The sequence below is a fragment of the Salvelinus namaycush genome, chromosome 11 (assembly GCF_016432855.1).
Source record: "Salvelinus namaycush isolate Seneca chromosome 11, SaNama_1.0, whole genome shotgun sequence".
Classification (NCBI taxonomy): Eukaryota; Metazoa; Chordata; class Actinopteri; order Salmoniformes; family Salmonidae; genus Salvelinus; species Salvelinus namaycush.
This window is the reverse complement of record NC_052317.1, coordinates 31,320,700-31,344,604: the sequence shown is the minus strand read 5'-3', so window position 1 is coordinate 31,344,604 and position 23,905 is coordinate 31,320,700. Positions and strand designations below refer to the sequence as shown.

The window sequence follows — 23,905 nt, the reverse complement described above, 5'->3', positions numbered from 1 at the left end:
CGTGACAGCAGCGGGAGCTTAAACTGAGATAAATGGACTCTATCGCCCCCATCCGAATCAGATCAAAAGTGCCGCGTGGAAAATCACGTACTGAAAATAAATCATGCTATCATTGGCATAATCAATAATTTAATGACACATTCAGACCAAATGAAAGTGTTCAAATTACGTGTATTTTTTATTATTACTTTCTGTAGCTGGGAAAAATTAAGCCAAACAAATTGGAACATAATTTTGTATTATGCATAAAGGGATGAGAGAGTTACTCTTGACAGTTAACAGCCCAAGCTACCCTAAATAACAAACAGGGTGGTTACTGGTGGTCGGTGTTGAGTAGGGGTTCTGGGGGCCAACTTCAGTTCCTGCAGTGTGTATTGTTTTTCATAGTTCTCAATGATGGCATCTGATCTAGCACTGAAAATAATCTCAAACAATTTTGACAACCCATATGTTAATTATTTATAAACCATAGACAGCATATGGAAATTTTACAGAAGTACAAAACAAAACTGAAAAAGGAGTAGGAGACTGTAGTTGAGGAAGAGAAGGAGCCACATTTTTTAAATTTTATTTGAACAGGAGCACTGTTGTAAATCCAGTTACCTCACCACAGGCCTGTCTGGGATACAAGTTATTGGTCCTGATGCCAACCAAAAACAATTAACGAGTGATTTCAATATTAGACATATTTATTCTCTCCTCAGTCTTCTGTACATCTCAAATTTGTTAAAATTCCCCTATAAGTTGCTTTAACGAACCCAGCTTCAACATGTGGCAACCAGAAACCTAAACTTGAGATGTCCCAGAGCATGTGACAATACCTGCAATCGGCTAACTTTCATCCCCAGATGAGAACATTCTGTAAAATGTTTGAGCATATTAATAAACCAATTGAAATATTATCCATATTCAATTACTTTTTCCAGACCAATTCCAAAAAATGTAATGATTCTAGATGACTGAACTTTTTCAGCCAACATATGGACTTTGATCAATTTTTTTTATTTTTTATAATTCACTGATTCATCAGGGAAATCGACAATCAGTGTAAAACATATAGAACAGATGTAATCGGAACACATCTGTGATATGACTCTTGTGATTCTAGAATCTTGTCTTCCATCGAAACAATTGTGCATGTAATTCAAGACAGACTGTATTATACTATTGGTTCTCTTTACAGACATGTTATTACAAATATGAAGGGACAACTCAGAATGGAATAATAGAAAACCAAAGCAGAGGCTTCAGACAAAAATATAATATAGAGATCCTCTACTTGTTTTGCTTATGTCAAACATGAGTGTGGAGCAGCTCTGTCAAATTGCAAATACAGATGTAGGATCTTAATTTGAGCCAGTCTCCCACAGCAGGAAAATAATCCTGCAGCAACAGGAAATGTGAATTATAATTAATGAACGTTTTTGTAACGGTTGGTACATTGTTCGTAAGGGGAAATCTTGAAATTACTAACTTTAGAAGCTTTTTTAACATTTCAGATACGCTGCAAGTTTTAAATGTCCTGTGTTGCAAGAAAGTTCTCCTGCAACAGGGTGATCAAATGAAGACACTATATCTGTAGATGAATAACATACATGGGAAGGAAACATTTTCACAAAAAAAAGAAAAAAAAGTGTATGAGGCTAGTATAAATTGTTCAGTTGTTAAAACCCCAACATCATGACAGGAATTCTTCATTTATACATCAGTCCCCAAACATATCCAATAACTTACTGTAAATACAAACAAATTCCAAATGAACTGCTACTGAGGTTATGCACTGAAAACATCATTTTAAACTTAAAGAGAATGTTTATTGGAGATCATATTTTTTGTCTTTTAGCTTTTTTAGGGTACTCTTGAATATGAAGTAAACAGTTCCAAGTAATTTCACCTTGACCACACCCCAACAGTTTGTCTGCATCCCATTTGCTGAGTCTAAGATGACAGAGGGCCAATCAGCTCCTAGTTCCGTCCAATAGGTAAAGAGCTGTCCATCGTTTCCATGGTAAGACATCAACACAGTCGGCAGAAAGCCAGCATAAGTTCTTGAGAAAAGCAACATTCTCAAGCCATCATAAACTCACAGACATCATGGCTGACAAACATATGGAAGGAAGCCCTTTATGCATTTCTTGTTTTGCTCCGGTGTAAATCGCTCTTTATGCACACTGATCAAACATCGGTGAGCCTCATGAGAAACAACAGACTTGAAAGAGAAACAAAAACACTAACATTTTTTTTTATTGAGAATGCTTCCCCTCAAAAGTTTGGAGGCTGCGTTTCCATAACTGTCCTCGGGGGGGGGGGGGGGCTGTATTGTTGGCATTGACAACAGTAGCTATTGGTTATTGATAATGGTAATGAATGAGATTATTATTTCCATGTGTTAGCTGTCTGGGAGATGGGGCGCGATGGAATCATGTCCAGGAGGTACTCTCTCTGGCGGGCGTCCACTGTGGACGAGGTCTTATGGACTGACAGACTGGGGTTCACATAGGCCATGGTCACACCTGCAGAGAGAGGGGAGAGGTCAGTCTCTGACGAGGAGAGTGCACAAAGCATAATAACACATACACACATAAGAACACGCACAGGTGCACAAAACCACACACGCGTAAATAACATTGATCTCAAAGCAGAGAAAACATGGACTAACTCTACTCTAGGGGGAGGTGAGGTGAGCTAGCCATGGAGTCCAAGGAAAAACCCATCCACCAGAAGGACTGAAGCAGAAAGGAGGAGACAGAGCATTGAGGGGTACAGAGGGAGAATCTCAATTGCATACTCCTCGCGTCCTCTCTTCTCACCTCCTTCTCAAAACCCATTAGATGAGAAAGCCAGAGGTCCCTCTCCTCCAATGGATTTTGAGGTGGTGAGGAGAGAGGATGCAAGGAGTATGCAATTGAGATTCTTCCACAGAGAAGTGAGATGCAGAGTCCAAAAACAATCCCTATCCCATTGGCTTAGGTGTAAACATTATGGTGATGACTCCACCTAGGAAGCTCCAGTAGGTTTAGACAAGATTCGGACATTTTGCTTACACCTGTTTCCCTCAGATCAGCAAACACCCAAAGGGAAGCAACTAGTAAAAGGGGCTAGGGGGTGCTTTTGGACTGGGACAAACGTTCAGTGTGTAGAGGTAGAGGCTGGAGGGCAGTGTGGTGGGTTGGTTGGTTGGGGGCCCAGTCGGTATTAGAGTCTACCTGTGTTGATGTTCTGCTTCCTCCATGCAGTGGCTTGGGCGCTACCTCTGCTGCTGTTCCCACTGGAGCTGCCCTTTGAACCCTGGGCAGCGGGGCGCACATGGGCATGCTTACCTGGCCGGCTGACCAAGGCCGCAGCGGCCACAGCGCTCTGCAGCTGAGAGGAGGAGGAGGAGAAGGAGTGGGACACGCCCCTCACCCCCACCGATGGGATACCGCTACGGGAGAGCTGGCCCTGAGGGCTCTGGGGGGGAGGGAGAAAGAAGATATAGAATATTGAGTGACAAGAACAGACCACACAAGCCAAGGGAACCATGGAGAATCTTAGAACTGTCTGTATCCAATTGAATGTGACAGGGCCTGGAGTGGCTCCGGTGGTGATGTGACAGTTTCAGGGAACAGTTGAGAAGTGTCTCACCCCTACCTGTTTGATGTTGGAGTGGTGGCGTGCAATGCTCTGTCCTCTGTTCTGCTGCTGGTGATGGTGATGGTGCTGCAAAGAGGAGACCCTAGCCTGGGCTTGAACCTGCTTCAGCTGCTGGGACATCAGATGCTCCGCCTTCACCGATGGAGAGGAGGAGGAGGAGGAAGAGGAGGAGGGGGTGTGAGAGACAGGGGAGGCGGCCTGCTGGAGGATACGCTGCTCTATCTCCTGCTCCTGCTGCAGGGCCTTGACGAACGCAGCCTTCAGCCTATTGGTGTGCTCAGCCTTCAGGGCTTTCTTCTGATTGGAGGACATGCAGTCAGCACAGAGTATGGTCCCGCCCTTGGCCTTGTCCTGCCTCCAGCGGCAAGTAAAGTCGGTGCTGCACTGGATGCAGGTGAAGGGCTCTTTGATGGCAGGCTTGACCGGGGGCAACCCTGTTTTAGCTGGGGAGGACAGAGGATGGGTGGGATTAGACAGAACAGGAGAAAACTGGTTTCAATATGAAACCTAATGATCAAATACTACTGGAGGAAACCCATCTGACAGTATTGTACTGTTAGTGTATGACCTCTCCTGGTGAAGTGATATTATTGTGTAATGAAGTGTCTGTAAGTGTAAAATATGTGTTTGTGTAACTTTGCTGATGGAATACTGTAATTTAATAGTGTTAATATCAGCAAAATGTTTTGTACCGCTAGTGATGGTTTAGTAGTGATATACAGTGTTTATAAACAGCGTAGCGCGCTTGCTTATAAACAGCGTAGCGCGCTTGCTTATAAACAGCGTAGCGCGCTTGCTTATAAACAGCGTAGCGCGCTTGCTTATAAACAGCGTAGCGCGCTTGCTTATAAACAGCGTAGCGCGCTTGCTTATAAACAGCGTAGCGCGCTTGTTTATAAACAGCGTAGCGCGCTTGTTTATAAACAGCGTAGCGCGCTTGTTTATAAACAGCGTAGCGCGCTTGCTTATAAACAGCGTAGCGCGCTTGCTTATAAACAGCGTAGCGCGCTTGCTTATAAACAGCGTAGCGCGCTTGCTTATAAACAGCGTAGCGCGCTTGCTTATAAACAGCGTAGCGCGCTTGCTTATAAACAGCGTAGCGCGCTTGCTTATAAACAGCGTAGCGCGCTTGCTTATAAACAGCGTAGCGCGCTTGTTTATAAACAGTGTAGCGCTTGTTTATAAACAGTGTAGCGCTTGTTTATAAACAGTGTAGTGCGCTTGTTTATAAACAGTGTAGCGCGCTTGTTTATAAACAGTGTAGCGCACTTGTTTATAAACAGTGTAGCGCGCTTGTTTATAAACAGTGTAGCGCGCTTGTTTATAAACAGTGAGTATGGGGTGGGGCAGAGGAAAGGGTTGGGAAACCCTGGTATTGGGTAATTTAGAGTTAATACCAGCGTAATAGGTACTGTACCTCTCATCATGGAGTCCAGCAGGTTCTGCACCACGTCCTCCAGGCCCACTAGGTAGATGAACTCGTTGTTGGCTGCCGAGGGCAGGAAGTTGAGCTCTGGGGCGGGAGGCTTGGGAGGAGGAATCTCCAGAAGGGTCTTTTCCAGCTGCTTACGCAGGGCTAGCTTAGCCGCAGCCTGACGGGCGGCAGGAGAGTCGTTCACGTTGACCACAGACACACTGTTGTTTCCAGACTGGGAAGAGATAGAAGAACCCTTCATGTTGGTTGGAGAGGCCTGGGAGAGAGTGGGATGAGGACCGGATGAGAGGGAGAAGGAAGGAGGGAAGGGATAGACAAATAAAGGAGACAAGTGGGGAAAGAAGGTATCCAGGTGAGGTTTGAGGTCAATAATTTTTTTTTTTTTTAAAAGACAGATCAAATTAATCAAAACTGTTGTAAATTCAGGTCTATTCTCTAGAAGAAAGTTAGCTAAGCTTGAGCGGTTCAATATACCCAAAGTGTGAATGCAATTGGATTGAACAAATCAAATCTGCAAGTCTCAATTGCACCACTCTATGATTCACTAGCCTAGAGGGGAGAACCTCATCTCTACTTGCCATTTTCAAACTATATCAAGTGCAAGGCTGCCTCATGGGCATCAGCTGATCGCAACGATAATATGAAAACAATCATGCATTTAATCTCATCAACAATATCTGTTTTATCATGCACATTCAATGCACTTATCGTCAAATAATGACTACTACTGGCTTCCTATCCAAACTTCTAAAAATTATTGCTAATTGCCAAAATGATGTAACTAATTATTTAATTTAGTACTTTGGTCCTCCATAATAAAAAAATCACTGCTTCTCAGAGTCTGAACCATCCCCCTGGCAAAGCCTTTAAAGGCAAAATACTGGTTTTCCTGTGTTTCGTATCATTTTTGTATAACAACTGATGAAACTAACACTGTACAAATTCAAGACTATTTAATCAGTGTTATTTCCTAATAGTTGCTGGTTGAAAATACAATCTACACAGGATATTCTAATCATCAGGTTTTGCATGGGTGTAGTTTTGGCTTGCCTGGTGACATCACCAGGCTCTATAAATTAACAAAGTGGCGGCAGTTCTGGATTTCATGGAGATTTCGGTGCCAGTGTAGGATTTTATTCAGTAATGCCAAGAGCATGCAGAACCCCCTACTGGCGAAGAAGTAAGTAAAAACTCAGTCGGTTTCATGATTCTACAAGCCTCTCATTCACCATAGGGGCTTATTGTAGCTGTCATTTGTGACAGACTTCAAAAAAAAAAAAAAGTGTCCACTTGTGATATCTAAGTATACAAATAAGATTATTTATTGATAGCTTTGAAAATAGTTCTAATTGTGGCCACAAACAGACTAGATTCTGAACAACTTTTTGCGGAATGCTCTCGGCTTTCCAACCGCGAGAGAAATTAGCACAATATGCAAGCTGCAGCAGCCACCCAAACCAATCGTTCTCCAGTTTAAGTGTTGAGTAGAGGCATGTGTTTGTTTTGGTTCTACAAAGCTGTGTTCATCGATAACATTCAATAATCAATTAATTGCATTAACCCTGGTCATCAAATTCATTATAATGTGGGCACATAAGCTATATAAAAAATTATATTTGTGTTTGTGGATGAATTTACTTTTGCTAGATGCCTTTCATGATGTTTTAGCGCTGAAAACCATTATGCTACGTTTTTGCCAATTGAAGACCATTCAAATAAGCAGACAAAAATTCAAAAACTATAAGGCTACCTGCCGTGTCACGTGAATAGTGTATAACAGCTCATTTCAGGTTACATATCCCTCCCATCAGGTCCCTCCGTGCTGGTGGATTGATCCACACCACAGATAAAAGAGGAAACCCAGATACTTCACAGGGGGTATAAATCTGAAGAATCCATTTAGAACTAACTCACCACCAAATATGGTGATGAAGGGAAGTCCATTGGCGGGCAGAGGGAGGAGATGGAGCTAGATGAAACTGGGCCGACATTCTGCTGATTTTCTCATCGATTAAAAATCAGATCTCAATAGTTTTCTGTTCCCAAAAGTAGAATATTTTACGAACGAAGTGCACTAAGTTTTGTAGACTTGACTCTTTGCCAGAGTTGAAAAAAAATGGGTGTTGTTTAGAAGCAGTGCAAGGCCAAATTGAGTTTTTGCACACGTAAAAAGTAGACGTTCCCCGATGAAAATATGCAATTAAATGCTAAGATGCACCAATGGGATTGAGCTTGCATGTGCTTGGCTCTGCCCACCTCCTTCCTTGTTCTGCCCACTGTGCTTCATTTGCTCCCATTGGAAAAGACACAGATAAACTATCTTTGTCCACACTGTGGTTATTGCACCGCTTTGGTGCTCTCCCCCTCACATCTCAGACCAATCCAAGACATTCATAGCCAAATTCTTGCTTGAGAAATAGTTTGTTTATTTTTAACCATTTCAATGCAAAACTATTGCAGTAAGCGACTTAATTGTTACCCAGAAATTATTTGTTATCGAGATAAACCTCTGACCCACTTGTGAGATGTTAACCAGCAGGCTGGCATTGTTGACGTTGCCCACCCTGATGAGGCCTGACTGCATGAGGCCTCTCTGGGCCTGAGAGCCGGGTACGTTGGCCCTGGGGGCCAGCAGCAGAGGAGGGGGGCCAGAGCTCCCTGAGCCAGACCCTGACAGCTGCTGTTGCTGCTGCTGCCGGAGAGACTGGATCTGCTGGGGAGACACAGCGATTGGCTACCCGGGACACATGACACATGGGGACAGGGGAGTGAGTGGACAGAGAAGAGGGACATGGGCAGGGATAGAAGAGGGACAGGGCAGGGATAGAGGGGGCCAACATAGGTCAGACAGAGGACATATAGGAAAGGGCAAGGGACAGTCAACAGAGGACAGAACAGTTATAGAGACAAAGCAGTGATATGTGGGGGAGTGTGGAGAGATAGGGAGGGAATGAGAGAGAGAGAAAAAAGAAAACAGGTGAGCATAGTCTAAGACACAAAACTCTGTCATTTGGAGTATTGATATCAGCTGATGACCTGTTTGGCAGGTAGATTGTGGCGTGTCTTACCTGTGCCCCTCTAACCAGAGGTGGCATGATGATCTGGGAGTTGTGGGAGCCATGTTTGGAGGAGATCTGCTGCCCGCCCCTCACCAGAGGAGGTGGAATGACTGTGCCTGAACTCCTACCTGACACCACCTGGGGATCAAATTAAACGACGCAATAAACAGAAACGTGGTTAACATGATAAACTTGTGTGTGAATTAAAGCTTGTTTGTGTGAGACAGGTGACTGACCTGCTGGGAGCCTTTGCTGGCTGCGATGGATCCCCGGATCAGAGATGGAGGAGCTGCAGAACCCGACAATCCAGAGGGCTGTAGAACAAGACAGATATGGACAGAATGAGCTGTTTGTGTGTGTGTGTTTGTCTGTATCAGAGTGTCTGTCAATTTGTAAGTGTGCAGAGGTATGCATCTGGGTGAATGTATTTGTGTTGGCCTGTGTGGCTTTGTCTGTATTTGTGTGTGTGTGTGTGTGTGTGTGTGTGTGTGTGTGTGTGTGTGTGTGTGAGAGAGAGACTGGGACCTGAACTCCAATCTTCCGCTCTGGGAAACCAAATTCCCTCCTGGGCGAGGGGGAAACACTGATTTTAAGTGGCAGCCAGGGCCACCTCATCACGAAAGAGTGAGTCCAGCTCACCTTGGCTGCATGTGTCCATACCTTCTGCAACGCATCCTTCTGTGTCTGGCTCTGGCGTAGTTTCTTCAGCAGCACCAGCTTGGCCTCCTCCAACCTCAGCTCCTCCTTCAACTGTTTGATGATGCGATCCCTCTCCTCTGGCCTGCTCTTCTACACAGACAACAGATGAAGAGCAGTTAGACCAAAGGGAGAAAGCCCGGTACAGCATAAAGAGAGACAGACCGGTACAGCATAAAGAGAGAAAGACCGGTACAGCATAAAGAGAGACAGACCGGTACAGCATAAAGAGAGAAAGACCGGTACATCATAAAGAGAGACAGACCGGTACAGCATAAAGAGAGAAAGACCGGTACAGCATAAAGAGAGAAAGACCGGTACAGCATAAAGAGAGAAAGACCGGTACAGCATAAAGAGAGAAAGACCGGTACAGCATAAAGAGAGAAAGACCGGTACAGCATAAAGAGAGAAAGACCGGTACAGCATAAAGAGAGAAAGACCGGTACAGCATAAAGAGAGAAAGACCGGTACAGCATAAAGAGAGAAAGACCGGTACAGCATAAAGAGAGAAAGACCGGTACAGCATAAAGAGAGAAAGACCGGTACAGCATAAAGAGAGACCAGAGCTTCAAGCCACAAAGCGTCTCAGAGGTGGAGCGCTGATCTTATTCACGTACAATATAAACGTTGAAACTGATCCTAGATCAGCGCTCCTACTCAGAGACACTTTGTGGATAAGGGCCCTGGGCCCAAACTAGTTATGAGTGCTGATCTAGGATCAGGAGACCATAGAAAGAGACTGGTATGAGGAACATCATGGGAGGGTGGTATAGCTCTTTCACTAACCATGAGTAGGACTGTGTCCAGCTCCTTGAAGTGGTTCAAACCGTTCATCGGCGGACTGCAGGAGTCGTTATCTGACAGGACAATGACATCATCATCATCATCATCATCATCTGGGGACGGGGGACGCGGCTCCCTCTTTATGGCGCTAATCGAAGGAGACGGAAGAAGAAAGGGGTTGATATTTACATTGAATTTAATCTGAAAAAGGTGGAGAGTAGTAACCCATGTTGTCCACAAGATGGTAACAAGTGTACATTCATAATAATATCTTCTATAGTTTCACTTCTCACGAAGTTGCACTTCAACAATAAGAGATATAGGTGGCACCTGGCTAGCCTCTTATAGGTGGCACCTGGCTAGCCTCATAGGCTTTAGGTTTCTGTATAAGCACTTTGTGACATCTGCTGATGTAAAAAGGGTTTTCTAAATACATTTGATTTGTTAAAGAACGGGGGTCTTTTGGGACCGAGGGAATATATTGAAGAGGGTACTATTTGGGTCAGTTCTCTGTTATCTACAGTGTCCAGTATTAGACAACTGTCCCCAGAAATGGCCCCCTTCTTACCAGGAAACAGAAAGCTGTGTTGACATGATAAGGAGGAGACTGCATTATAAACTCCTCACACCTAGACTAGCGGTGTCTCTATTGGAAGGCTACCAGTTTATATTTGTTGTGTGTTAGACGTGTGTGGGCCAGTGGTTCAACACTAGTCTAACCACATTCTATTTGACTTTCATTAGCATCAATTACATTTATTTTTTTGCTGTAAACTTGTATTGATATGAATTACCCAGTTAACAGTGTGACGTAGAGTAATTTACTAATTCCAGATTGTAAAGCCAGATTGTAAATTCTCAAAAGTGGGCATTAATATAATGTGTAATGAATAAGGAGGGACAACCAGCCTCCTCCTCCTCAACACCTTGAGTGTCTCCTTCCTCAGGGCTTAGCAGCACCATCACCACTTCCTGTGGATTAATCACTCTTCCAAAGCAGGTCACATGACCCTCCACTCAGGCATCATCACGTAACCCTGCCCCCCTCCACTCGCTGTTCCTTCCACAGTGGAAACCATGGCAACAGCCAGTTGGAACCGGTTTATGACACACAGGCTTCGTTCAGGGGAGTTTTAAGGGCTCTCCAGTGATTTCACAGTTTCTCACGTTCCAAAAATGAAACAGCACAAAGTACATAAAGAGCTATGCAAACAAAGCTCCGCCCCCTTCCCCACAAAAAAGGTACAAAATAATCATGTTTATTTAATTGATCTCCCCCCTTGCCCACACCAAACAGATTTAAGACTTCTGTCAGAACCAAATTATAAAACGTTTTGTTTATTGGGGAAAACTGATCTGAAGTCAGTTTCAAATGGTATAGAGTAAATACTACTACTAGTACTAGAGTAAAAGGAGCTGATCTCACATCAGTTTTTAAGCAAATAAATACAGTGTTCTCATCTCACCCTCTAGAGGTGCTCATGTCCAGAGCCTGCTCTCCTGTCTGGACCTCCACTTTAATGGTAGCCTTCACCTCCGTTGACGTCATCATGCTGCTGGCCACCTTCGGTTCTGACAGCACAGTCCGGTTCTGCCCATCTAGATGCATCTCACTCTTCACCTTTACCTGGTCGCCGCGGTCATTCCACTCAGTCCGGTTCTCTAAGCTCTGTTCTGACTGTTTCGGGGCCCGGTCCTGCTCTTGCTCTTGCTCTTGCGCCGGGTGTGATGGTAACACTAACGGTAATGTTAATCGGGGTAGTTCTGGTTCCATTGCCTTCTCAGGCTGGACCACAGGCTTGACCAGAGGTTTAACCAGGTCCTCATCATCCTTTGTTGTTTCGGGTTCTGGTTGTGGTTTATTTGGGCTCTCATGATCCTGGTCCGGATCTCCAGTCTCGGCCCCGTCTAGTTTGAGCTTTTTGCTGTCAGACTGAGTGGGAGGTGCTTCAGAATCATGGGGTGAGATTTCCCTCCCCAGCGCCCTCTTCTGGCTGCGTGTCTGACGAACAGCCTCCTCAGACATCCCCCTACAAAGATAAGGAGAGAAGAAGACTTGGTCAGCCATTCACTGGAATAGACAAAGCTGACATCAATAGATAGTCAAGCAGAATATAGCCTTGGACTAGGGTGGCTATAGCTGACCTCAAATCAGTTGTAAAACATAAAGTGTATAGACCTTGGACAGGCATCGCTGACCCTGAAGCAGTTATTGAGGACAGAGACAAAACATAGGAGACTTACAGTACTTAGCTAGTTCTCTCTACTCTCGGTGTCTGTGTCACTGCGACTGATGGCTAAGGGATTGGGGGATGGAACACACATGACCACCTTAGTGCCAGCTACCCAGATGCTAGCTGCTCTTAATCCCTGCCTCCCGTTTACACACACACACTCGCGCACACAAAAACACACACATGGAGACCGTGATAGGGAGACAGAGACAACCAAGGAGTAGAGAGACTTGACCAGACAACACTAGACTGTTCGAGATGCTGCAAGACTAATCAAAGTCATACTGACAGACAGATAGTAAAGTGAGGAGTTGTGTTCTGTGTCATACATGCAGTAAACAAACAAATAGAACACTCAGGCCTCTCGTCTGCCCAGTGACGCACGGCAGGAAGCTACGACTTTGGAAAAAAACAACCACATTTACACTTTCACCAGGGGACACTTTTCAGCGATACACACAGCACTCACACATTGCCCTCTCCCCTTTCATTTTCTCAGAATAGTTATGTCCGCGAGTATGCAGCGCACACACACACAACCACACTCATTACTGTAGTTGGGCCACTCACACACATCTCATCTGATAAAAGAAAGTTTTTTTTTTTTTTACCCATCTGACATCACTAAGGCACATATGACCCTTCCCAGGATTCATTGGGACACACAAAGCACTTTTCCTAAGAACCCGTTTAAACCGGTTGGCAAGTGTGTGTGTGTGGTTGAGAGAGGCTGAAGCAGGTTAACCCTTTGAGGCCCGGAATGGAAACTCCGCTCCTACACTGACAGATTCTTATTTGAGACGGTTGATTTGATTTCAAAAAAGCTTATGACTCAATTTGGCATGAGGGTCTGCTATACAAATTAATGGAAAGCGGTGTTCGGGGGAAAGCGATACTGGACTGACGATATTATAAAAATCAACAAGTGTGCGGTTAAAACTGCCAAAAAAAACACATCTCTTCCCACAGGGCAGTGGAGTGAGATAGGGATGCAGCTTGAGCCCCACCCTCTTCAACATACAGTGCATTTGGAAAGTATTCAGACCCCCTGACTTTTCCCACATTTTCTTACGTTACAGCCTTATTCTAAAATCTTTTTTGTTCCCCCCACTCAATCCTCACACAATGCCCCATATTGACAAACCAAAAACTGTTTTTTGGCAGTGATTACAGCCTCGAGTCTTCTTGGGTATGACACTACGAGCTTAAAACACCTGTATTTGGGGAGTTTTTCCCATTATTCTCTGCAGATCCTCTCAAGCTCTGTCAGGTTGGATGGGGAGCGTCGCTGCGCAGCTATTTTCAGGTCTCTCCAGAGATGTTTGATCGGGTTCAAGTCCAGGCTCTGGCTGGGCCACTCAAGGACATTCAGAGACTTGTCCCGAAGCCACTCCTGCATTGTCTTGGCTGTGTGCTTAGGGTCATTGTCCTGTTGGAAGCTGAACCGTCGCCCCAGTCTGAGGTCCGGAGCGCTCTGGAGCAGGTTTTCATCAAGGATCTCTCTGTATTTTGCTCTCTTCACCTTTCCCTCGATCCTGTCTAGTCTCCCAGTCCCTGCCACTGAAAAACATCCCCACAGCATGATGCTGCCACCATGCTTCACCGTAGGGATGGTGCAAGGTTTCCTCCAGAAGTGACACTTGGCATTCAGGCCAAAGATTTTAATCTTGGTTTCATCAGACCAGAGAATCTTGTTTCTCATGGTCTGAGAGTCCTTTAGATGCCTTTTGGCAAACTCCAAGCGGGCTGTCATGTTCCATTTACTGAGGAGTGGCTTCCGTCTGGCCACTCTACCATAAAGGCCTGATTGGTAGTGCTGCAGAGATGGGAGAACCTTCCAGAAGGACAACCATCTCCACAGAGGAACTCTGGAGAGCTGTCAGAGTGACCATCGGGTTCTTAGTCACCTCCCCGACCAAGGCCCTTCTCCCCCGACTGCTCAGTTTGGCCGGGCAGCCAGCACTTGGAAGAGTCTTGATGGTTCCAAACTTCTTCCATTTAAGAATGATGGAGGCCACTGTGTTCCTAGGGACCTTCAATGCTGCAGACATTTTTTTAGTACCCTTCCTCAGATCTGCGCCTCGACACAATCCTGTCTCAGAGCTCTACAGACAATTCCTTCGACCTCATGGCTTTGTTTTTGCTCTGACATGAACTGTCAACTGCGGGACCTTATATAGACAGGTGTCCCTTTCCAAATCATGCCCAATCAATTGAATTTACCACAGGTGGACTCCAATCAAGTTGTCGACCCAGCTCAAGAATGATCAATGGAAACAGGATGCACCTGAGCTCAATTGTTTATCTCTTAGCAAAGGGTCTGAATAGTTCTGTAAATAAGGTATTTCTGTTTTTTATTTTTAATCCATTGGTTTTCGCTTTGTCATTATGGGGTATTGTGTGTAGATTGATAAGGGAAAAATGTATTCAACCCATTTTAGAATAAGGCTGTAACGTAATAAAATGTGGAAAAGGGAAAGGTGTCTGAATCCTTTCCGATTGCACTGTATATATCAACGAATTGGCGAGGGCACTAGAACAGTCTGCAGCACCCAGCCTCACCCTACTACAATCTGAAGTCAAATGTCTACTGTTTGCTGATGATCTGATGTTTCTGGGCTCCAGAGTGGCGCAGCGGTCTAAGGCACTGCATCTCAGTGATAGAGGCATCACTACAGACCCTGGTTTGATCCCGGGCTGTATCACAACCGGCGGTGATCGGGAGTCCCATAGAGCGGCGCACAATTGGTCCAGTAGTCGTCCGGTTTAGGGGAGGGTTTGGCCGGGGTAGTCCGTCATTGTAAAATAAGAATATGTTCTTAACTGACTTGCCTAGTTAAATAAAGGTTAAAACAAATACAAGGAGGGCCTACAGCAGCACCTAGATCTTCTGCACAGATTCTGTCAGACCTGTGCCCTGACAGTAAATCTCACTAATACAAAAATAATGGTGTTCCTTAAAAGGTCCAGTTGCCAGGACCCCAAATACAAATTCCATCAAGACACCTTTGCCCTGGAGCACACAAAAAAACTATACATACCTCTGCCTGAACATCAGCACCACAGGTAACTTCTACAAAGCTGTGAATGATCTGAGAGACAAGGCAAGAAGGGCCTACGCCATCAAAAGGAACATAAAATTCAACATCCCAATTAGGATCTGGCTACAAATTCTTGAATCAGTTATAGACCTATTTCCTTCATGGTTGTGAGGTCTGGGGTCCGCTCACCAACCAAGAATTCACAAAATGGGACAAACACCAAATTGAGACCGCATGCAGAATTCTGCAAAAACATCGTCCGTGTACAACGTAAAACACCAAATAATGCACGCAGAGCAGAATCAGGCCGATACCCGCTAATTATCAAAATCCAGAAAAGAGACGTTAAATTCTACAACCACCTAAAAGGAAGCGATTCCCAAACCTTCCATAACAAAGCCCTCACCTACAGAAAGATTAACCTAGAGAAGAGTCCCCTAAGCCAGCTGGTCCTGGGGCTCTGTTCACAAACAGACCCCACAGATCCCCAAAACAGCAACACAATTAGACCCAACTAAATCATGAGAAAACTAAAAGATAATTACTTGACACATTGGAAAGAATGAACAAAAAATACGGAGCAAACTAGAATGCTATTTGGCCCTAAACAGAGAGTACACAGTGGCAGAATACCTGACCATTGTGACTGACCCAAAATTAAGGAAAGCTTTGACTATGTAAAGTCTCAGTGAGCATAGCCTTGCTATTGAGAGAGGCCGCCGTAGACAGACCTGTCTCTCAAGAGAAGACAGGCTATGTGCACACTGCCCACAAAATGAGATGGAAACTGAGCTGCACTTCCTATCCTCCTGCCAAATGTATGACCATATTAGACACATACTTCCCTCAGATTACACAGATCCACAAAGAACTCAAAAACAAACCCAATTTTGATAAACTCCCATATCTACTGGGTGATATAACACAGTGTGCCATTACAGCAGCAATATGTGTGACCTGTTGCCACAAGAAAAGGACAACCAGTGAAGAACAAACACCATTGTAAATACAACCCATATTTATGTTTATTTATTTTCCCTTTTGTACTTTCACTAATTGCACATCGTTATAACACTGTAAATAGCCATAATATTACATTTTAAATGTCTATATTCCTTTGGAACTTTTGTGAGTGAAATGTTTACTGTTCATTTTTTATTATCCATTTCACTTTCTTTGGCAATGTAAACATCTGCCATTAAAGCCTTTTGAATTGAATGGATCGGGGGGGGGGGGGGGGGGGGGGGGGGGGGGGGGCATTCCAAACCATCCGGAAGATGAAAGAATAAAAGAGAGAGGGAGGAATGAAAACACTCAACATACTCATGTCTGCTGTCACCATGACAACTCTGCACAGAACTTGTCTGTAGGCACTGACTAGGTAGTAGGGCCTACAAGGCACAGATCTAGGACCAGCTCACCCTCCCCAAATCCTAAGCTCATCTATTAGGGCCGAAAACGCTAAACTGACTTCAGATTGGTGTCTGGAGGAGACGCCATCCTATTCTTACTGTGCAGTGTCACGGTCTACAGTGTAGTGGATGTTAACCCTATGAGCAGCAGGTCCAAGGTTAGTTCAGCTTTTTAACAGGAAAGGTCAGGATCTAAATGACTTAATGGCTGACATGTATCAGGTTACATCTCCATGGCAACTCACACCTCTCTCTAACGCATACACACAAAAATCTACTGAGATGACTAGTCTGTGACATTGTCCCTTACGGATATAAGTATTGATAGATCAGTGTTTCCCAAACTCGGTCCTGGGGACCCAAAGGGGTGCGTGTTTTGGTTTTTGCCCAAGCACTAAATAGCTGATTAAAATAATCAAACCTTGGTTATTTTGATTTGAACCCCCTTGGGGTCCCGAGGACAGGGTTAGAGAAACACCGATAGATCCATCTACCAGCAAGCTCTCCCTCTTTGCCACACACAGGAAAGGCCTATATTGGCATGATCTGAAAATCTCACCATACTGTATCTCCTCTACTCACTAAAAAGTGTGTGTGTGTGTCCAGGCAGTATATATAGCTTGTGATGTAACGCCTGCCCAAACAGGGCATTACCATGGCACTGGGTGTACGTTTACATATCAGCATAGAGACACACCATTCTGACTCTGAATGGGATCTAGCCCAAAAAGAATATAACCATGACAACAAACTGACAAGTAAGCAAGTAGCCTTACCTATGGAATGCTCTCCGTCTCACCAGGAGGCATTTTCTAAATGATACCAACTACGATCGACTTCATCATTGTCACCACCACCACCACCATCACAGACCTTAACCATCTGGAAGTCTACAGCTGGTTCTTTCATACAACAGTCATCAGCCAAAAACACACTATCAGGCCGCTGCACAGCCACTACCGGTCAATAGGAACAGTGTCTAAGTCTGCAACTCTGCATCTGTTTGTTTTGTGTTTTTTTGTCCTTTGTCTGTGCGACCTCATCCTTCCTTCCTGACCATACACTACTTTGTTTGCCCCACTGTTCATCCATTCTCTGTGTGTCCCTGTCAAACTAATTGTAAACAATATGTTTATGTTGAAGATAAGATCAAACTTGCTTTACTTTATTGCATATCTTATTTTAAGGGTAGGCAACACATCTGCCACGCTGATCCTCAACACGGGGGCCCCTCAGGGGTGCGTGCTTAGTCCCCTCCTGTTCACCCATGACTGCATGGCCAATTACGACTCCAACACCATCATTAAGTTTGCCGACAACAACGCTGGTAGGCCTGATCACCGACAACGATGAGACAGCCTATAAGGAGGAGGTCAGAGACCTGGCCATGTGATGCCAGGACAACAACCTCTCCCTCAACATGATCAAGACAAAGGAGATGATCGTGGACTACAGGAAAAGGAGGACCGAGCACGCCCCCATTCACATCAATGGGGCTGTAGTGGAGCAGGTTGAGTGCTTCAAGTTCCTTGGTGTCCACATCACCAACAAACTATCAAGGTCCAAACACACCAAGACAGTTGTGAAGAGGGCACGAAAATGCCTATTCCCCCTCAGGAGACTGAAAATATTTGGCATGGGTCCTCAGATCCTCAAAAAGTTCTACAGCTGCACCATGGAGACGATCCTGACTGGTTGCATCAAGGCCTGGTATGGCAACTGCTCGGTCTCCGACCGCAAGGCACTACAGAGGGTAGTGCGTACGGCCCAGAACATCACTGAGGCCAAGCTTCCTGCCATCCAGGACCTCTATACCAGGCGGTGTCAGAGGAAGGCCCTAAAGATTGCCAAAGACTCCAGTCACCCTAGTCATAGACTGTTCTCTCTGGTACTGCACGGCAAGCGGTACCGGAGCGCCAAGTCTAGGTCCAAAAGGCTTCTTAACAGCTTCTACCCCCAAGCCATAAGACTGCTGAACAGCTAATCAAATGGCTACCCGGACTATTTGCATTGACCCCCCCCCCCCCTTTTTACTCTGCTGCTTCTCACTGTTTAATATCTATGCAAAGTTACTTTACCTTAACCTACATATTACCTCAATTACCTTGACTAACCTGTACCCCCGCACATTGACTCAGTACCCCCTGTATATAGCCTCGTTATTGTTAATTTATTTATATATTTTTTTAAACATTTGTTTATTAAGTAAATATTTTCTAAATTCTTATTTTTTTTAACTCCATGGTTGTTTAATAAATGTATTGTATAGTGTGTGTGTGTGGCAGGCTTACAATGATGGCAAAACACAACATTTGAGAGTGCGCTGACCCTGGTGCTAGAGGGGGTACGCAGCTGTAGGTTGAATGTTTGAAGGGGTACGGGACTATAAAAAGTTTGGGAACCACTGCTCTAGATCAACGATGGGACTGGCTCAAGCCAAAATAAGGCTCTCCTAAAAACCATGTAATCTTTGAAGATAACAGACACACAGGGTGACTGAGACCCTTCTCTATGCATCAATACATGTCTAATCTGCTCTTTCAGACTAGATTATAGGCCTACATTAAGACAAAACAACATACGTTAATAACCCTGTCTGCCGCCTAAATAATATGGTCGCATACACATATTTAGCAAATGTTATTGCGTGTGTAGCGAAATGCCTGTGTTCCTAGCTCCAACAGTAATTAGTGTGAGTGGCAGATCTTCCCAGGTTTAGCCATCCCTGTGTCTATGTGGAGTCAGGGCCGACATGTCCTTACATAGAGGAGCCAAAAAGCAGGCCTCTCACACCATAGGCTACACCCTGTTAGACACCACTTGTGTTAACCTATGACCCATGGCTTGTTGGACAGGACAGGTGGTAAAAGGTCATAGAAGAGAGAGACAGAAAATGTGTAGTATTTCAATGAGCTGCTTGGATGAGCTTTGACGGGGCTACCTCTCTTGGATACTTGAACTTTCTACACCGATAGTTAGTGGCTGGGTTTTTCAGAACTGTGCAATTCAATGGTTTACTTTGGGCATCTGTTTGTATGCTGCAAACAAACTACAGAGAACTGGTCTAGAATTTGAATTGCTGGTATCAGCGCATTTGCCTAACAAAATTTACATAGGCTAACGGCTATTGAGTTCAGAACCAGTATCACACACACACAAGGATAAGTGTTTGTTTAGGCAATGTAATGAATGTCTGGGAGTGGGACACAGTAAAGTCAATGCCACTTTGAGCAGGGTTCCAAACACAGGGGTGCCAATGAGTGTAGCCTAGAGTGTCCCCTTGACACAAATAATGTCACCTCTATAACTGTTACAAACGTCAACAACATGGACAGCAGAACTCTCATGTTATAAAAAAATATTACCCATGGCCCTGCCCACTACCTTTAGGGCATCCTGAAGAGACAATATGTAATAGGAACCCTTGCTGTTGTTGAGGAAAGTTTGCATGACCACTTCACTGGTAACGACAGGAGACTGACTACAGGAGCCTGACGACAAACAGTCTCCATCATTCAGGATTGCTTTACACAGAAGATAATTCTCTCTTCAGTTTAGGCCTACAGGCGTAGCCACGGGACGATGTTTAGTAGGGATGCTCCAGTACCCCCCTTAAAAATCAGGGGTGCTGCGGGAAAAAATTGCAGCACCCCTGATTTTTAAGGGGGGTACTGGAGCATTCCTACTTCCCTCGGCTATGCCTACAGGTGGTTTGTTGGGGCGGCAGGTAGCCTAGTGGTTAGAGCGTTGGACTTGTAACCGAAAGGTTGCAAGATCAAATCTCCGAGCTGACGAGGTAAAAATCTGTCATTCTGCCCCTGAACAAGGCAGTTGACCTAGGAAGTGTGGGTTGTCACTGAAAATAAGAATTTGTTCTTAACTGACTGGCCTAGTTAAATAAAGGTAAAATAAAAAAATGTAAAAAATTATACTCTTGCCGAGGGTTGACCGTTCGCAATATTACATATACCTAACGGCAGACTGGCCCCTTTTTTTGTACTAGGCAAGTCAGTTAAGAACACATTCTTATTTACGATGACGGCCTGACGGCCTGCCTCATTCTGCCCCTGAACAGTGCTTGTTCAGGGGCAGAATGACAGATTTTTACTTTGTCAGCTCGGGCATTCGATTTAGCAACCTTTCGGTTACTGGCCCAATGCTCTAACCACTAGGCTACCTGCCGCCCCTTGCATGAAATCACAGGAACAGACATTCTTGGAAATCAACATGAGTGAATTGTTTGGACCTGTTGCTCAACCCTATAAAGTGAATGTTAGGGATGCAATCACAAAGGCCAGGGAAGGGCTTACAAAGACTCTGCTCTGCCACTCTCCATCCAACTCTACATTACTATGTGGCCAGAATTTCTCACCGGCAATGTGAGGACACCTATAAGGTCCTCTTGACTAAGCGCACCCCCAAAGCAACCATGTGACATCACATTACAAAGAACATCCAAATCTATTGTTCTGATGAACAGATTGTCCTGTTCCAGAACTTTTGTGTTTCTATTTTTTTGCCACACTAGAAGTCCTAACAGAAACCAGAGTTAGCACTAAATTGGCAGATAGCCTTATCATGCTAGCCATTTCCATAGGCTAAAATATGACCTTGTTGCGTACTACTTGGTTACACATAACTAGGGGTCAGAATGTCCTATTTCGTGATCTGACCAGGAAAAACTCAGGACCCAAGGAACCAGCATAGGTACCAGTCACTGACAACTCAACTCAACTCATTGATCCTGTAGCTACATGCAGTACAGCACAAAGTAACAGAGGCTGGCTCAGATACATTTGCAGGGCACTGCACCAGCCTATACATACCGCTAGGCTGGAGAAAAAGAGTGTGTAAATGTGTGTGCGTTCAGCTTTAAGAGGAGGAAGACCATGGTCGTCACACAGAAGTAGGAAGATTACCAGGGACTCTTAATCCGATACAGTAGAACCTCCATTAAAAACAATACAAATACCGAAAATGCAAACTCCCCCCTTTAAAGACCAAACACAGCCCATGCTTTATTTTGACCGGCTTTTCGTAAGACCACGGCTAAATGGAGGAAATAGCTGGCATGTTTATAAATCGCACAACCATGAAAATAAACTAGCTAGCTAGCATAATGCCAATTTATCATTAGCACTCGTGCTATCTTAGCTACCAGTCCAGATATTTGTTTGGCAACAAAGTGAAGCACAATACACGCACTTAACGAAACCGTAACTTGGTGCATTTAAATTGCTAGCAAATAATTAGCTTGCTACCTAAACTTTTTTTTTTTTACAAAAACAACAACCAGGTACTCGGACCTACAAGACAATGAAGTAACGTTAGCTGAGGCTAGCTTGCTTTTGAGGTGGGGAGAAGATGGCCAGCGGAAAATTATAACTCCAACACTAGCCAAATGTCTCAGCTAGCTAGCTAATATATATATAAAATGTATTAGCTACATGTTTTAGTAGTTCGTGATTAGCTATCTTCGCATTGGCAAGCTACCTGGGTTGTCAAAAGGCAAACTAGCCAAGTGCTGCTCTAAAAATAATTCTAACTCCCAGTCCAACGACCAGACAAACACTCGACAATCCGATTCAGATTGACTGTCTCTGTTCGGTCGACTCAACTCAAATTATAGTTGCGAAGTGACATTATTAAAATACGAAATATCGTCTGACTATGTGTAGTCATAACAATAAAGTCTGGAGATGCGACTTCTATAAAACGTATGCACCGCCCTTCCCGTTCCCAACCGTAGCTTTTGCTCTGCGGAGAAGTGCTACTTTTCAACAGCCCATCAGCTTCTCTATCGTCACAGATAGGTGGAGGAAGAGGAGCTGGCTCGCGACAAGTCCGAATAAAAGGCTTCCCTCAATCCACTTCCACAAAAAACTTCGGGACACCTCAATCAACTTACTCGGTCGATTCGACAGCAATCCGTCGACTGTGGGTCGTCCAAGGTATTTAGGATGACAATCAGCTCCGATAATTCGATGTTATTTAAAAATCCAGGGGATACCCTCTTTTTTTCTGCCCTCCCCGCTACCGCCTCTGTTGCCAAATAATGCGCTTCTCAACACACATGGAGCCGCGGCGTCACCGCAGTGGGCATGCGCGCTTCAACACGCCAGGGGGACCAAGTGCACGTCTATAACCACTGGCCACCAAGGGGCAAAGCAGCACAACTATGCCACGGTCCCCTAGGTCTTGTGGTTGCTTCTTGCCTAAAATGCATGTAACAGCTGATCCAGGATCAGGATTAATTTTTAGCCTAGAGAGGACGAATAAGGAGAACGGATCCCAGATCAGTTGCCATAGACATGGGTCTGAGGCTGAACCCTATTCACATGCACAGTGGATATGGTGGATGTCATATATCTCCTTCTCTTTTCATAACAGGTCAGCAGACAATACAGAAGCAAAGTGTATCAACATCAGCAGTATCAATACCATGGTGAATATCCTACCTTTTGGCATTCATGATTGAGACCCCACACTTGGTAGAATGTTCAATTTCAGTCTTATAATCTAGTTAATCTCAATGATAAATGACCACAGCTCACCTAACCTGAGTTTAAAAAAAAGAAGTAATGCTCTGTGTGTGACGGAAGTGTGGAGATGTTGGTTCAAGTTGCCTCTACGAACAGATCCAGGATCAGCTTAGCTTACTTTACCCTGCCCCAATGTTAACCATGCTGACCTTAGACCAGTGTCAACTTCATTATACTCCAAGTACTCAGGTTGTGGGTAAGGGGGAGAAGTGGGGAGATGGATGCTCAAAAGAGCACGGGGACTGGGGGAGAGATACTCAAAAAGTGAATGCCCCTTTCAGCTAATTCTTATGCTGTTCTTCCCCAAAGACACAGAATGAGGTGCATGATGAAGTTGCCTCATACACTGATCTGAGGTCAGTTTTGTTTCCCCTCCCTAATGTTTAAGGTTAGTCAAGGTAGCCTTATCTTTGGCCCTAAATGACTTCATACATCATCACGCCACGTCTCGCTCATCTCTTCACAGGTTCCTGTGTCTGCTAGTGTCAGAGTAAAGCCCTGTTGCTTGTTAATCAGGCAGTGAATGGGTCCGTTTTCACTTTGCCTGGATGATTTCAGACCTGTCCACTCAACCAGCATTATACGCCCCGAGTCCAACACTAAATGTGGGATTCAGCTAGGGTCTTGATCGTTATTTGCTTAGTTAAACCTGGTGTTGTAGCATTAGAATAAAACAAAAGCCTGCATCCCCAACACTGCAGCCCCTTAGGACTAAGAGTGAAGACTAGGCTACTAATATAGAAGACTACTGAAGACAGTCAGGTTGCTTCATTGTTCTGGACTACTGCAGTCAGAGCATCTGACTAGTGACCCGTCCATCGCAGACTGACTACCACTCTCTTCACATAGCGTCTGGGTTACTTTACCATTCTCAGCTCTCTTCTTGGCACTATCAAATCATGACTTTATATCCCATGCACTTGTACGTTTGTAAATGTAATACAATGGAGGTTTTGTGCTTGTGATGTATTTTTGTTCATGTTATGGTCCCCTTACATTCCCTGACTCCATCTCACTCTCTGACTCGGTCTCCCTGTTTTTTCTCTCTATTTACAGTAAGCATTGGTGAG

The 23,905-nt window shown here is 44.6% G+C and overlaps 1 protein-coding gene across 5 annotated transcripts; it reads right to left on the bottom strand.

Annotated features, from left to right (window-relative positions):
* Positions 1–151: 151 nt before the first annotated feature.
* On the bottom strand, positions 152–22,367 carry LOC120056013 (transcriptional repressor p66 alpha-like). Of its 5 annotated transcripts, none has more exons than XM_039004134.1 (11): positions 22,202–22,367; positions 11,073–11,636; positions 9,610–9,754; positions 8,788–8,916; positions 8,364–8,441; positions 8,137–8,265; positions 7,587–7,802; positions 5,051–5,324; positions 3,631–4,076; positions 3,207–3,450; positions 152–2,513 (listed from the first exon to the last, which is right to left on the bottom strand). In XM_039004134.1, exons 2-11 carry the CDS (start codon positions 11,630–11,632, stop codon positions 2,377–2,379), a joined length of 2,358 nt encoding a protein of 785 aa, XP_038860062.1. In that variant the 5' UTR covers positions 11,633–11,636; positions 22,202–22,367; the 3' UTR covers positions 152–2,376. The 5 variants fall into 5 exon arrangements, with proteins under 5 accessions (XP_038860062.1, XP_038860065.1, XP_038860063.1 ...); XM_039004137.1 differs by having other exon boundaries at positions 3,321–3,450; XM_039004135.1 differs by having other exon boundaries at positions 7,587–7,781.
* Between the last annotated feature and the right edge of the window lie 1,538 nt (positions 22,368–23,905).